Here is a 16,847-nt window from a genome sequence, read left to right as displayed (position 1 = left end):
CGGTGGTGACGTAAACATGTACACGACCTGAGCAGATCTGACCAAAGTTTTGCATCTTGGGCAGTGTAGAAGGAAACACTACGGCGGAGTGTATTCAACTTTTACACTCTGGAGGGTGGTTTCAGGTGTTTGTGTTTTTAAGCTCCAAAACACCATCACCGTCTAAACCGGGGTGGGCAAACTACGGCCCAGGGGCCATATGTGGCCCTTTAAACCTTTTAATCCAGCCCACCGAACTGGAATAAATTACAATAATAAACCTTGTTGATGTTTTATTTGTCATGCATTTCCGGCGATTCCCAGTAGATGGCGCACTATATATACATTGAGGTGCGGCGTATTATATTGGCCGCAATGCTTTATGGGAAAGTGTTCTTACAGGAGTTATTCGGACCATGAGTGAAGTAGAAGTGTTCAAGATATAAGCTGCACTGCTTCCATTTTAATTTGGTGGAACATCTTCGAGTCTGGTTTTGCTGCATGTGCAGGTGTGTACGTGTGTGACTGTCTGGCATGAGCTCTGTTTTTGAGCTGTTTCTCAGTTAGACTCAAGAATGGTTAGCTCATGATATTCATTCACCTGCGGTGTGCAGTGGAACAGATCTATACACTTTTATGTGTTCTGAATCTTTTGCAGCAATGTTGTAGCGCGTAGTGCTACAACATAAGCATAAATACTTTTACATACAATATTTACATAAGCGTAAATACAAATGTAATGAAGCCGAGCTCTTAACACGTCATGTCCTGTCTTCTGTCCGGCCCTTCAGTCAAATTTTAGGACCCTATGTGGCCCTCAGTCTGGTGTACACTGACTGCAGGTGTGGTGCGGTTTTGGGACACGTGCGGGTCCCGTAAGACTTAGAAAATCATGAAAATCATTTGCACCCTGCAGCACTGACCTGGGCAAAGTGTGGGTGTGAGTGAGGTGTGGGTCTGTGGAAAGAATCCGCAATTTTCGCCGGACACCGCGGTGGTCTTTGACGTCAAGCTGACAAAATCACATCAACAAACTAAGAAATCAGATGCGCAGAACTGGCAGATCTGGTGTATTTATGGTGTTTAATAAAATATCCCTTAACATTCCTGGTACTTAGCAAATGTACTTACCCACTGTAGATCACCATGGTGTCCAAAAGAGAAAGTGATATCCAAAAGTAGGAGAGTAAGTGGAAAGACGTTATTGTCCTTCTTCCTACTGGATTTGGGAAAAGCTTAATATACCAGTTAGTCCCATTAGTGGTACATTACATACGTCACAACCAAATAACAGCGAGTGGTTAAATTAAAAAAAAAAGTACCCTACTGTCAAGCGAACGAATCCTAACACTGCAATGTCAGACAGTTTCTACGCAGAGAAAGTGTTCGTAGTGTGAAATGCCGCTGTTGTGCTTCTGTGTGTTCATCTGTCTCGTGAACTCCCGACCAGAGCGTGAGTCCTTCCAAACACGTCGTCTCGGGAGCGCAGGTTCCACACTCTACCCGCCTCGACCGCACAACAGCAGAAGAGACCGCGGTCAGTGGGGCGTACAAATCACAGTAAAACCGAACCTGAACCACACTGCACCTGGTTTTGTGCGGAGATGCCGTCTGAAAGTCTGAAAACTGTATCAATACACATATGTCGAGTTTATTATCTTTCAAATTTAGACAGTCTGGACACCTGTATGGTCTCTATACAAAGCGCCACACATATTTGAGTTTCTGATTGCGTCTATGTCAGTCTGTCTGTACGCCTGTATGGTCTCTGAGGATATTTTCTTTCATCTTAAAGGTTGTATAGAGGACTTTTTTAAGGGAAGAGAAATACAGCGACAGTCCTTGTGCGCATTCAGAATTACTGTTGAAGTTTCCTGTCTAGAAGTAATTCAGCGACCGACGCGTCAGTTTTTAGACGCTTCGTCTGCTTCGGTCGCGCCATCGCTGGACGAGATCTCCAAGAATCACCTCAGTTTGGCTTTGCTCCTTTTCCTCTTCTCTTCTTCTTTCAGCGACCTCAAAAACGGACTTTCTTTTGCGGCGAACCGGTCGTAGATTCTCGTCCGCCGTCGCGACAAACTTTGTGCGAAATGCGAGTCAGTTACACTAGGGAGTTTGATTGACAACCTAACAGCCAATAGAAAATGAGGGAGCCTCGTTTTCTATTGGCTGATGTTTATCTGGCCTCAACACGTCCACAGTTGATAGATTTTTTCTTTTTTTTTTTTGGTCATCATAATTACAAAGCTGCTGCGTCTCTGTAACGGTGTTTTAATCTTTCACTGACAATTTGAAACTAAAAAAAAAAATCCTCCATACAACCTTTAAGGGGTCACCAAACTTTTTTTTTCCTCTGGGGGCCAAATTATGGCTCCTGACTGTGCTGGGGGTTGGTTCGGACGTATAACAGAATGGTTTGACCCTAACGACGCAGATTATATTCTTCTTTACATATCAGACAAACTGCACGGTCCTCACACTGAACAAAAAAAAAAAAACGTGCACTGTTCTTTGAAAACTCTGCACTTTCTGTCAAGTTTTTGTACTTAAGCACTCGTGATTTTGCTGTCCTTAACTGCAGTACAGAACTCTGCGCGCGTGACTGACACTGTTTGATCTCGAGCTTGGTAGGTGCCAAAAATTCAGCGTCGAATTCAGTGTCAAATGTAAATATGTCATATAATTAGCTTTTAATTGAAAAAATCTACAAAACACAAGATACCTCATGTGTTATTATTTGCCACAAAGTAATAAAAAAATTAAAATAAAAAATAGGCCATGACAACTTTTGAGAATTGCCTCATAGGTCCAATTCAAGTGGTGGGGGGGTCGGTCAAAGGGGTGTGGAGGGCCGGAGTTGGCCCGTGGGCCTTAGTTTGATGACCCCTGCCTTAAGACCAATCTGTTCACCTGTATGGTCTTGTTGCCAACGTCTCACACATGTTTTTTTAGTGTCAGTGTTACGGGGAAACTTGCAGCTGTTTGTATCTCCATTTATAGCGATCAACCTGGACACCTGTATGGTCTCTCTGCTGATTATTCTTGGGTGCAGTCAGTCTGTGCACCTGAATGGTTTCTAGGTTTATATTTTCTCTCACCTAAACACAGTCTGGACGCCTGTATGGTCCCACGCATGCACAGTATTTTTGCAACATCTCCTGGCTTCATCTATGCCGGTCTGGACACCTGCATGGCCCCTATACAGATATCTTATTTTCTCACATACAAACCCAATCTGGACACCTGTATGGTCTCTACATTGATACGTTATTTACACACACTGGACTCTGCGCTGATATTTTCTCTCACCCGAAGACAATCTGAGCACCTGTATGGTCTCTATGTGAATATTCTCACATACTCGCGGTCTGAACACCTGAATGGTCTCATTCATATTGTTTTGTGTCCCTGTTACAGACAGCAGCATTCTTTATGAGGAGGTTTCTCACATACACACAGTCTGAACACCTGCATGGTCTCTATACAGATATCTTATTTTCTCACATACAAACACAATCTGGACACCTGTATGGTCTCTGATACCTCATTTTTTTTCTTACACACACACACACACAGGTTGTACTCTGCGTTGATATTTTCTGTCATCTAAGGACACCTGAATGCGTCAGTCCGGTTTATTGTCTCACGTACTCACAGTCTGAACACCTGTATGGTCTCACGCATGTTGTCTCTTGTGTCTCTGTTACAGACAGCTGCAGCAGTCCCCTGATCCCCGCCCTGCCCCAGTCCTCCTTCCAGAGCTCCTCTCAGTCGTCGTACAGCTACGGGGCTCAGCAGGCCAAGATCAACAGAAGAGACGGTGAGAGGACGGGGTCACGTTGTGAAATTTACACACAGTCACGAATCACAGTCGCAAGTTAAAGGGATAGTTCGCGATTTTTGACATAAACCTGTATGTCATCCCCGTGAGCAGTGTCGTGCATCTACACCGACTTACCCCCGACAGCGTCCGGTGAGCCCAGATACTGGCCGTTTTCTGTGCTGATGAAAGTAGTCCGGCAAGTTGGCAGGGGACTGTATAATAAAGCGTTTTTCTTCTCAAAACAATCTGTGTTCAAAAGAGTGACACATTTGCATCACAAAACCATCGTCGCCTAAAAAGTCAGACCTCATAATCGCTTGGCACTATTTTCTTCCCGTTCATATCACTGCGCCGCGCCTGGTTCACTTTGTTTACTGCTCGGAATGTTAGCGACAACATGTCTGATTACGACACCGACAATAAAGACTTTGCCTTTACCACAAACCCAAGGGGAGATCTTTGTGAACCCGAATATACTGATGCCGAATTTCACCAGATGGAGTTAGAACGAGCAGAGAGAGAAGAGAGACAGAGAAGTGGTACAAGTTGAAGCTGGAGCCGTGAGAGACCGAGTGAGCGACAATCACCATCACGTCATTTATAAACTCGTGTACAGTGAACATAGAGCCTCCACTGTGACTGAAGCATGGACGACTAATAGAAACATGAATCATCCACACGTCCACGTCGCTGCTGCCAACAGTGTACGTGACATTTACAATAGTAATAACAGTCGACTTATAAAGTTACGTTTTGTAGAAGCTTCACTGGTGATGTGACACTGAGTGATTTACTGCTGATTCTTGAGTCTGTTCTCTTGTAAACACAGCGGCACTTCTTCGTTCTTACCTGGTTTGGTTTCCACATTGAAGCCAAAGACAAGAAGCCAAAGTTTCCTCAGCGCAAAGTCCGTGACAGGAAAACAGTGAAATGTGTGAGGAGATTCAGCCAGATTTCTGTTGTTACAGCCTGAATAATCAAGAGTTCAGACCATTTTTTAGATATATTCTTATGTATCTTATACAAGCTTATAAACTTATGGCTCTAGCTCTCTTCGTTAGCTCTCTCACGTTGCGGTGGTCTGCGCATGTAAACACTGACCAACAACTGCAGAAAGTGATGGATACGAACGGAGAGAAAATAGTGCCAAGCGATTAATGAGGTCTGACTTTTTAGGCAACGATGGTTTTGTGATGCAAATGTATCACTCTTTTGAACACAGATTGTTTTGAGAAGAAAAACGCTTTATTATACAGTCCCCTGCCAACTTGCCGGACGACTTTCATCAGCACCGAAAACGGCCAGTATCTGGGCTCACCGGACGCTGTCGGGGGTAAGTCGGTGTTGATGCACGACACTGCTCACGGGGATGACACACAGGTTTATGTCAAAAATCCCAAAACTATCCCTTTAAAACTTTTTGACAGTGTTTGTTAATGTGTGCATTGTGTCTCCATGGTAACGGCGGACCATTCCACCCTACAGATACACGTAGAACGCCCCCAGACTGATGTCACTGCAAAGTATCAACGCCACAGAGCACAAAACGCAAACCCGGTATCGCACGACGAGGTGTCAGACCCCGTCAAGGTCTTTATAAATAGACAACAAAGTACAAAATGTGTCGAGCTGCTCTGGATTTATAACATTTCTGCACGTTTGTCTTTGTTTATGTAGCGGATGTGGTTTAGAGTTTATCTTCGCTCAAATGTTCATTAAAAAGAGACATACTGTACTTACTTAAAGGTTGTATAGAGGATTTTCCAAGGAACGAGAAATCCAGCGACTGTTTGTCCTTTTTCAAATGTTGCGCATGCGTGAAACCACCCCCCCTCCCCTACAGCTCCTACGTAGAAACGCCTCCTCCCTCCTCCTCCTTACGCCACAAACAGGTTTGTTTACAGCCGGCTGCTGCACATGACTTGTAAACAACTAACTACAGTGTTGGTTAGGCAAGACGGAGAAGTGAGGAGCGGGGGGAGACATTTCGTGAGCGGACGAGAAGTGAGGAGCAGGAGAAGAGGAGAGAGGAGGAGAGAGGAGAGGGGAGGGGGTGCACGGAGATTCCGTGCCCGGAGAAGTGAGGAGCAGGGGAAGAGTGGATCGGGCAGCGGGGACAGGAGCAGGAAAGGGGTGCAGAGAAGGTTGCGCGGAGATTCAGTGCGAATGAACTAACTACAACACGCAGCAGCAAGCGGACTCTTTCTTTGCCTTGAAAATTACGTTTTCAGACATAGGATATCGCTTTTCGTGTCCTGAAAAACGTTTGTCTAGCTCTTGGAAATAAAGTACGTTTTCATAATAAGCAGAAGTTTCCTGTCCAGGAGTAATTTGTGGACCAGTGCGTCAGTCTTTAGACCCTTCGTCTGCTTCAGTCGCGCCATCGCTGGAATGAATCTTCAAGAATCACCTTAGTTTGGCTTCGCTGCTTTTCCCCTTGTCTTCTTCTTTCAGCGACCTCAAAAACGGACTTTCTTTTGCGGCGAACTGCTCCTGGATTCTTGTCGCCATTGCAACAAACTTTGTACGAACTGCGAGGAAGATATAGGTCAAAAAAAGCCGCTAAGAACTGTTGCGTTGGTGGAGTAAACAGCGTCTGTGCGTCTTGCGTCTGTGGACTGAGTGACAGTCGTACGTAAACCACGTACCGGCGGCGCAGGCAAGTCAGTTACGCTAGAAACGTAGGGAGATTGATTGACAGCCTGTCAGCTCACAGATAACGAGGCAGTGTCGTTATCTATTGGCAAATGTTTAGCCCCACCACGTCCAGAGTTGATGAATTTTTATTCTCTTTTTTTGGTCATCATAATTACAAGGCTACTGCATCTCTATAATCTATCACTGACAATTTGAAACAAAAAAAAATCCTCCATACAACCTTTAAATCATTCATCGTTGCAAGTATTTTCAATTTGAGTCGAGTTCATCTACAAGTAAACAAAAGCCATCAGGATTCAGTCCGTCATCTTCAGTGACAGGGACAAGAGCCCAGAACCAGGTCCCGGCTTTAGTGATTTATGAAGAGGGACAGTTTTACACGATTTCTTCCGTAACTCCAGTCTGCAAACCAAATATTCAAGAAAACACGTACCACCTTTATTCATATAGTTGTACAGTTAAATCTTTATTTTTGAACCATGTAACAGAACAAAAAGGTGACCAGATGTGGAAAAAGTCCATAAAAATTGTAATGAAGTTGACTTTGCTTAATTCCTACTCAAGTAAAAGTAAAAAAGTACTTCATTTAAACTGTAATTTGAGTAAAAGTGACTTAGTTACTTTCAATTATTTGATGTAAAAAAGGATGAGTCATAAATCTAATCCAGCACAAGTTGTTTTGATCAACTTTTAGGTGACACAGTGAAAACTTTGTACATTTTAAAGACACATGAGCTCATTAATATTTACTAGTTTAACACATCACATCAGTGTTGGGAAGTTTACTTTTAAAATGTAATCCCCTACAGATTACAGATTACACACACCAAAATGTAGTTTGTAACGTGATCCAATAAATTACTTAAAGTGAGTAATGTAATCTGAATACTTTGGATTACTTGATTTTCTGTAGAGAAAGCAAAGACGAGGAAATCTTCACATGAGAATGTTTTGTCTGATAAAAGAAAATAAAAAGTCCAGATTTTACTGAACCAAATTAAAAATATTATTGATAGAAGAAGAGACACGGCAGCATGGTCCTGGTTTAGACCTGGTTTAGTCCTGTTTTAGTCCTGGTTTAGTCCTGTTTTAGTCCTGGTTTAGTCCTGGTTTAGACCTGGTTTAGACCTGGTTTAGTCCTGTTTTAGTCCTGGTTTAGTCCTGGTTTAGTCCTGGTTTAGTCCTGTTTAGTCCTGGTTTAGACCTGGTTTAGTCCTGGTTTAGTTCCTGTTTAGTCCTGGTTTAGTCCTTTTTTAGTCCTGGTTTAGTCCTGGTTTAGACCTGGTTTAGACCTGGTTTAGACCTGGTTTAGTCCTGTTTTAGTCCTGGTTTAGTCCTGTTTTAGTCCTGGTTTAGTTTAGTCCTGGTTTAGTCCTGGTTTAGTCCTGGTTTAGTCCTGGTTTAGTCCTGGTTTAGACCTGGTTTAGACCTGGTTTAGTCCTGTTTTAGTCCTGGTTTAGTCCTGTTTAGTCCTGGTTTAGTCCTGGTTTAGACCTGGTTTAGACCTGGTTTAGTCCTGTTTTAGTCCTGGTTTAGTCCTGTTTTAGACCTGGTTTAGACCTGGTTTAGTCCTGGTTTAGTCCTTGGTTTAGTCCTGGTTTAGACCTGGTTTAGTCCTGGTTTAGTCCTGGTTTAGTCCTGGTTTAGACCTGGTTTAGACCTGGTTTAGTCCTGGTTTAGTCCTTGTTTAGTCCTGGTTTAGACCTGGTTTAGTCCTGGTTTAGTCCTGGTTTAGTCCTGGTTTAGACCTGGTTTAGACCTGGTTTAGTCCTGTTTTAGTCCTGGTTTAGACCTGTTTTAGTCCTGTTTTAGTCCTGGTTTAGACCTGGTTTAGACCTGGTTTAGTCCTGTTTTAGTCCTGGTTTAGTCCTGTTTTAGTCCTGGTTTAGTCCTGGTTTTAGACCTGGTTTAGACCTGGTTTAGTCCTGGTTTTAGACCTGGTTTAGACCTGGTTTAGACCTGGTTTAGTCCTGGTTTAGTCCTGGTTTAGTCCTGGTTTAGTCCTGGTTTAGACCTGGTTTAGACCTGGTTTAGTCCTGGTTTAGTCCTGTTTTAGTCCTGGTTTAGTCCTGGTTTAGACCTGGTTTAGACCTGGTTTAGTCCTGGTTTAGACCTGGTTTAGACCTGGTTTAGACCTGGTTTAGTCCTGTTTTAGTCCTGGTTTAGTCCTGGTTTAAGTCCTGGTTTAGACCTGGTTTAGTCCTGGTTTAGACCTGTTTAGTCCTGTTTAGTCCTGGTTTAGACCTGGTTTAGACCTGCTTTAGTCCTGTTTTAGTCCTGGTTTAGACCTGGTTTTAGTCCTGGTTTAGTCCTGGTTTAGTCCTGGTTTAGTCCTGTTTAGTCCTGGTTTAGACCTGGTTTAGACCTGGTTTAGTCCTGGTTTAGTCCTGGTTTTAGACCTGGTTTAGACCTGGTTTAGTCCTGTTTTAGTCCTGGTTTAGACCTGGTTTTAGTACCTGGTTTAGTCCTAGTTTAAACCTGGTCCTGGTTTTAGTCCTGGTTTAGATCCTGTTTAGTCCTGGTTTAGACCTGTTTAGTCCTGGTTTAGACCTGGTTTAGTCCTGTTTTAGTCCTGGTTTTAGACCTGGTTTTAGTCCTGGTTTAGACCTGGTTTAGACCTGGTTTAGTCCTGTTTTAGTCCTGGTTTAGACCTGTTTTAGTCCTGTTTAGTCCTGGTTTAGACCTGGTTTAGACCTGGTTTAGTCCTGTTTAGTCCTAGGGTTAGTCCTGGTTTAGTCCTGGTTTTAGTCCTGGTTTAGACCTGGTTTAGACCTGGTTTAGTCCTGGTTTAGACCTGGTTTTAGACCTGGTTTTAGACCTGGTTTAGTCCTGTTTTAGTCCTGGTTTAGTCCTGGTTTAATCCTGGTTTAGTCCTGTTAGTCCTGGTTTAGACCTGGTTTAGACCTGGTTTAGTCCTGGTTTTAGTCCTGGTTTAGTCCTGGTTTAGTCCTGGTTTAGACCTGGTTTAGTCCTGGTTTAGACCTGGTTTACTGGTTTAGTCCTGGTTTAGTCCTGGTTTAGACCTGGTTTAGTCCTGTTTTAGTCCTGGTTTAGTCCTGGTTTAGTCCTGGTTTAGACCTGGTTTAGACCTGGTTTAGACCTGGTTTAGTCCTGTTTTAGTCCTGGTTTAGACCTGGTTTTAGACCTGGTTTAGACCTTTAGTCCTGTTTTAGTCCTGGTTTAGACCTGGTTTAGTCCTGGTTTTAGTCCTGGTTTAGTCCTGGTTTAGTCCTGTTTTAGTCCTGGTTTTAGTTTACCTGGTTTAGACCTGGTTTAGTCCTGTTTTAGACCTGGTTTAGACCTGGTTTAGACCTGGTTTAGTCCTGTTTTAGTCCTGGTTTAGACCTGGTTTAGTACTGGTTTAGTCCTAGTTTAAACCTGATTCTGTCCTGGTTTAGTCCTGGTTTAGATCTGATTCAGTCCTGGTTTAGACCTGGTTTAGACCTGGTTTAGTCCTGGTTTAGACCTGATTCAGTCCTGGTTTAGACCTGGTTTAGTCCTGTTTTAGTCCTGGTTTAGTCCTGGTTTAGTCCTGGTTTAGACCTGGTTTAGCCCAAAATGTAAAAACAGGAAAACACCACCATGTAATCCATTTATTTCAACAAAGTAACTGTAATCCAATTACGACTCACTGAAACAGTAACTGTAACTGAATACAGTTACTCATCATTTCTACTCTGATTACGTAACTCCGGTACATGTAATCTGTTACTCCACGACACTGCACGTGCATTATGATGTTATTCTCTATTTTGCGTTTGAACACAGTGACTGTATTTTCCGCACTATGAGGCTCTGGATTACACAGAGGAGCACACAACTCACACAGAGTTAAAAGCCAGAGAGGAACAGTGGGTCTTAAGACGAGACTGAAAACGCTCCATGGTGTGGATTGTCCTCCTGGTTTTAAGTCTCGTCTTAGGCCCCACGAGCCGGAGCTGGACCTCGGACCTCAGAAAGAATAAATCTGGATGAGGTCCGAGACTTAGTTTACGTTCAGACTGCAGCCTGAAGTGACATAAATCTGATTTTTTGGCTTCTATGTGACCTGTATCTGATCTTTTAATGACAGACAGATCCGATTTTTTCAAATGTGACCAGGACACTTGGATATGTGCTCCTGAAAAACTGATACATATCTGATCTTTTGACATGTGACTTCAGTCTGAACGGCCAAAGTGCATTCATCCACCTACACGTTATCAACAAGACACAAATGTACACAAACGTTCTTCTCGTCATATGAAAATTGTTAATGAACTTCGTGTCACTGAAGTGAAGCACATCACCACTCACCACTCTTGGCTCCGTCTCCACATCCACACGGACTGTCCCACAAAACACCACGGCCAAAAACCTCGTCCTTCTCCTTCTCAATCTCCTCCTTAAAACAAGTAAGGCTACGTTCAGACTGCAGGGCTTAACGCTCAATTCTGATTTTTTTGTGAAATTCGATGTTTTTTCGAGGTCGTTCACATTTCCAATTAAATGTGACTTGTATGTGACTCCAGTGTGAACATTAAACGGCCCAAAAGTGTCCCACATGTGACACTGGAGACACGACGACGTCAACCGCAGCGAGCGTCTCTGTGTTTACAGAAGTTGTCCAAACATGGACGCAGCATCGAGCACCTGGAGATTTTAAAAGTTCCTCTCGTACCGGAGCCAGAACATGAACAACTTACTTGGTTTAAGGAGGAGATTGAGAAGGAGAAGGACGAGGTTTTTGGTCGTGGTGTTTTGTGGTTCAGTCCGTTGAAAGGAACGTGTGGATGTGGAGACGGAGCCAAGAGTGGTGAGTGGTGATGTGCTTCACTTCAGTGACACGGAGTTCATTAACAATTTTCACCTACTTCAGTGCAGAATAGTGACGTTTGTGTCTTGTTGATAACGTGTAGGTGGATGAATGCACTTTGGCCGTTTCAGACTGAAGTCACATGTCAAAAGATCAGATATGTATCAGTTTCAGGAGCACATATCCAAGTGTCCTGGGTCACATTTGAAAAAATCGGATCTGTGTCGTTCAGACTGTCATTAAAAGATCAGATACAGGAACATAGGGCCAAAAAATCAGATTTGGATCACTTCAGGCTGCAGTCTGAACGTAGCCTAAGTTGTTCATGTTCTGGCTCCGGTACGAGAGGAACTTTAAAATCTCCAGGTGCTCGATGCTGCGTCCATGTTTGGACAACTTCTGTAAACACAGAGACGCTCGCTGCGGTTGACGTCGTCGTGTCTCCAGTGTCACATGTGGGACACTTTTGGGACCGTTTAATGTTCACACTGGAGTCACATACAAGTCACATTTAATTGAAAACGTGAACGACCTCGCAAAAAACATCGGATTTCACAAAAAAAAAAATCAGAATTGAGCGTTAAGCCCTGCAGTCTGGACGTAGACTTAGTGTGGGGCCAGTCCATTCAAAGCTTTAAAAACAAACAATAAAATCTTCAAATCAATTCTAATTCCAGAGCTTTAACCTTTCCTCTTAGTCTGTTAAATGTCACGTCGTTTTACCGTGTACCACTGTCACAAAACAATAATAACAACATAAACTGTGACCTAATATTCTTGTCCCCGATGACGTGTTTTTGTGTTAAGGGCAAAACGAAGGTCGACAATAACTGTGATTTTGTGTAACCCGCCTGTTGTCTCAGGAGCAGGAGGCTGGTCTCCCATGGTGACGGACCGCGAGCCCTGGCTGCAGCTGGACCTCCGGGAGCGCATGGAGGTGACGGCCGTGTCCACCCAGGGCCGGGCCAACAGTCAGGACTGGGTCAGCCGCTACATGCTGCTGTACAGTGACACGGGGCAGGCCTGGAAGCAGTACAGGCAGGAGGACGGGGTCGGGGTGAGTACACGACAAACACACGCCGCCGCTGCAGATGTCAGTGTGGAGCGGATTCTGTTGACGCTGGTTGCATTGTTTTTGTTTTGTATTTTGGTTTTTATTTAACCAGGAAAATAGTTTGGACTGAACCAGGACTAAAACTGAGCCAAATCTGGACTAAAACAAGACTAAAACTCGACAAAAAATAGACTAAATCTGGACTAAAACAGAACTAAACCTGGAATAAACCTGGACTAAAACTGAACTAAAACTGAACTAAAACTTGACTAAAACTGGACTAAAACAGGACTAAAACTGGACTAAAATTTGACTAAAACTGGACTAAAACTGGACTAAAACAGGACTGTACCAGGACTAAAACTGTACTAAAACTACTAAAGACTAAAACTGACTAAAACTAGACTAAAACTGAACTAAAATTGGACTAAATCTGGACTAAAACAGGACTTAAACTGGACTAAAAATATACTAAAACTGGACTAAAGCTGGACGAAAACAGGACTAAAACTAGACTAAAACTAGTCTAAAACCAGACTAAAATTGGACTAAATCTGGACTAAAACTGGATTAAAACTGGACTAAATCTGGACTAAATCTGGACTAAAACTAGACTAAGGTCGTTTTCACACCGCTAGTTCAATTATTTGGTCGCACCAGGCAATAAAATTGTTATTATGTAGCAAATACACTCCAGTGTGGTCCGCGTTCACACCGGCAAACAAACCAAAATTGGTTCGATTGACGTGTCTCTGTTTCCCCGGTAAAACAGCGATACTCCAGTTATCAACACCGATGTTCCTGTTAATACCACGGGCCGTCCTCATCTCAAATTATCACCATGAACTCATAAAACAGCAACATGTAGAACTTTGTACAAACTCACCGCATCAGCCCAGAGTTCGGGTAACAGCAGCAGCCAACAGCTCCTCAGGACGGGGCTGGGGTCTGGTCCTTGGTCTGTTACAAGCGCGTTGGTCAGATGGTCCGGAGGCTCATCCTCCATGTGCTGGTTCCAAACGGTGGCGAGAAAGACCAGTGCTTGATGGACTGAGTCTGAGCGGGTACGTTCAGTCGTCTGCGCGCTGGTTCTGTGCGGGAAAGCGAGAATGCGCTGTGGACTACAGGTCTGTGCTGCTCCGGTTCTCCGCGCTCAAGAACCGCGGCTGGTTCCGAGGTGGTGCAGCATCCGGACAGAAGCGTGAGTCCAGTTTGGTTTGTTATATGTTGTTCTGAGCGTCCGTCCTCCTGCGCATTTGGTTCTTCCCGGGGAAAGTGCTTCCTCAGGTCGAGGCTCCCCGCTCCAGCTCCTCTGAGCCCGGCCTGAACCGGACCTGCTCCCGCTGGTTCAGGACTCTGGTTTGGATCTAGTCCGACTGTATTTCTCACACTAGGCTAAAAAACAGGGACTTTTTAAGTTGTATCAATTGAATGGGCGATTGCCTATTGCCATGAAATTATTTGGTTAATTAAAGCCTAAAATAACAAATGTGTGTGGTTGCTGTGTGATCAGGGGAACACCGGGTCGTCTCTGTGCGTGTAGGTCCTGAACAGGGGTACGCACCCCCAATTTTGACTCACTCTGGAGCCACACGTTCGCACACTGATACTTGCTCTGATCTTCGTGTGTTACCATTCTCTGTATTGGCCATTGTTGGTAAAATAACTCGAAAATGAATCGCGTCTGCGTCTGGACAACAATCTGTTACTGCGCTGGAGTCGTACAGCGTCATTTCAGGCAGAGGAGACGCGTTTCCTCCCATGATGCATTTGGAATAGTCTGTTTGTCCATACTGTCTATGGTTTGGACCCGGGTTCACGTTCACACCAGAGGAACCGCACCAAAGTTGGTCATTTGGTGCGGATTCAAGAACCGCTCTTTTCGGTCGCTTGATTTGGTTCGGGTCAGAGTGCGATTGACGCTTTCACACCAACGCAAACGAACCGAACTAACCACTTTTGGTTCGAATGGACCGTTTGGTGCAACAAATACTGTCGGTGTGAAAACACCCTAAGACTAGACTAAAACTGGACTAAAACTAGACTAAAACTAGACTAAAACTGAACTAAAACAGGACTAAAACAGGACTAAAACTAGATTAAAACGAGACTAAAACGACAGTCCTGCAGATTTCATGAGGCCTGGAAGCAGTACAGGCAGGAGGACGGGGTCGGGGTGAGTACACGACAAACACACGCCGCCGCTGCAGATGTCAGTGTGGAGCGGATTCTGTTGACGCTGGTTGCATTGTTTTTGTTTTGTATTTTGGTTTTTATTTAACCAGGAAAATAGTTTGAGGATGATTCTTTATCACAAACATGACCCGGCGAAGACACAGTCACACAGCGAAACACGTCACAGACAAAAACTCAGTACAGGAGTTTGTGTTTGAAACAGAGACAAAATATTGGAGGTTTTAGAAACTTTGAACCTCATGAGTTGACTTGATCTGAGTCTGTGTGTGTTTTGTTGTGTGTGTTTGTGTGTGTTTTGTTGTGTGTTTTGAGCAGTGATCAGACCTGCCACCATAATTACAATATTGACTTATTATTTAATATATGAAAGCTGAAATTGCGTATTCTGAGTCTCAGTATTATTGTGTGTACTTTTTCTTTGTAATAGTGCAGAGTTGTTTGCAGTTGTTGTGTAATAATGTAAGATTTTAGCTGTTTTTGAAGTTTAGAATAAATAATGCAGACCGTCTACCAGAAAAGCTACATAGTGGAACAGAACAGAACAGAGAAAAAAAAAAAAAGTTTAGAAATGTAATTTTATTATAATTTCCTGGTTGAACATGGGCAGCAGATGTGACGTGTGGAGACACTAGGGGTGTAACAGGACACAAAACTCATGGTTCGGTACGTGTCTCGGTTTTGAGGTCACAGTTTGGTTCATTTTCAGTTCAGTTTGGGAACAAAATGCAAAACCATTTGCTTGTTGTTTATTAAGGCAACAATTTGTTTTAACATTATACAGTTTAGTTTCAATTTCAGGTTTAGTTTAGTCATTTAGTGTCAGTGGCAGCGCAGGTTATGATACAAAGGACAGTAGACAGTAGAATGTCCTTGAAGTCACACAGAGCACATGTGCTCCTCCTCTGAGTGGAAGTGTATACAAACGAGAAACTAAATCAATGCAAACTGCTGCTTGGTAATAATAATTAATTAATTAATATATATATATATATATATATATATATATATATATATATATATAATATAATAAACTATGTCTACGCCAGGCGTGTTCACACTTTTTCAGCATGCGAGCTACTTACAAAATGACCAAGTCATAATGATCTACCTAATACAAAGCCAAGCAAACTGCACTGAAACACTCTGTGCCCTTTTTTGGACCCTCCCCCACAGTTTGAGAACCTCTTCTTTAAGAGAACTTCCTCTGGCACTTTACACAAAACTGTGAAAAAAGTGAAGGAAAGATTTTTAAACCTGTTTTTTAAAGTTCCAAACTGGAGTTTCATTCTTTTCTGGTTTTGCAGTGATATTTACCAGCCTCTGCACGTTTACCAAACCAAACGCACATCGTGACAAACACAGATGCATTTGTCACTTTTGTTAGACAAACTTCAGCCAAATGTGGCAGTAGGTCTGTTCTGTAGATCCGCTCTATGCTGTAGACCTGCTTTGTGCCAACACTGGAACACAAATTTAGACTGGTTTTTGCTTCACGTTTGGTCTTGCTCTTCTAATCAGCCGCACTGTGGGAGGGGCTTGTGTTGGCTGTACGCAGGAAGGAGCGAGAGCGTGAAAAGGCGAGGGGCGGCGTGCTGACGTGAGGCAGATGGACAGGTAGGATGTTTAGGAAGTTGAACCTGCCCCGTGATGCACGCTGGTACACGAGGGCACACGCTGTCGCAGACGAGCCGTGCATAGGGAGCGTGTGTGTTTGTGATGCGCCGTAGAGTCTCCGCGGGTTTCAAATGAGCGCACAGGCTGCACTGAGACGCCCCACACGCTCCTGCACCCGCTACAAGTTTATTACCAACAGCAGCGGCCGGAATGAAATATGATCACACTTGTTGAGTGTCAGACCTCGAGTGAGAGACAAGACCGAGTCCAAACGCGAGTCCGAGACGAGACACGGCGATCTACCCACACGACCGATGACGATCGACTGGTAGATCGCGATCGATGTATTGGGCACCCCTGGTCTACAGTAAGTGCAGATCTGCTGCAGTTACAATGTCCCCAGAGTTAGAAAATTCACTTTCCCTTCAGAGGTCACGGGTCTGTGGGAGATTCCATGCCAGCAAAAAGTGTAAGTGAGCACCGGGGCGTGACGATGTAGTTTCATGTGGTTCGGAAGGACGTATTCAAGTCGGGGGACAACTGTTGTCAAGGCGGCCGCTCTAATTATAAAGCGCTGTGGGAAACACTGCCTCAATCACAGACGAGTTCTCTCATGAACATTAAAGTTCTGTGTCTCCGTGTAGCTGCACATGTAGCGGCGAAATGTAAACACACACAAATTGTGCAAACTCACTCGTGTACCGAACCCAACGCCCCCTACCGAAACA

At 43.9% G+C, this 16,847-nt stretch overlaps 1 protein-coding gene across 1 annotated transcript in view; it reads left to right on the top strand.

Moving 5' to 3' along the window:
* Nucleotides 1-3,100: 3,100 nt before the first annotated feature.
* LOC110159509 (contactin-associated protein-like 5) overlaps nt 3,101-16,847 on the top strand; it is a 195,472-nt gene continuing 181,725 nt past the window's right edge. Inside the window, exons 1-3 of the mRNA XM_055150873.1 lie at nt 3,101-3,224; nt 3,689-3,799; nt 12,119-12,312. Coding sequence (XP_055006848.1) covers nt 3,101-3,224; nt 3,689-3,799; nt 12,119-12,312 — 429 coding nt within the window. The remainder of the gene's footprint in view (nt 3,225-3,688; nt 3,800-12,118; nt 12,313-16,847) is intronic.

This window comes from Boleophthalmus pectinirostris, unplaced genomic scaffold, assembly GCF_026225935.1.
Source record: "Boleophthalmus pectinirostris isolate CB_2022bp ecotype Guang Dong unplaced genomic scaffold, ASM2622593v1 HiC_scaffold_1, whole genome shotgun sequence".
NCBI classification, from domain to species: domain Eukaryota; kingdom Metazoa; phylum Chordata; class Actinopteri; order Gobiiformes; family Gobiidae; genus Boleophthalmus; species Boleophthalmus pectinirostris.
The sequence above is the reverse complement of the archived record's forward strand: the minus strand, read 5'-3'. Positions and strand labels throughout refer to the sequence as shown.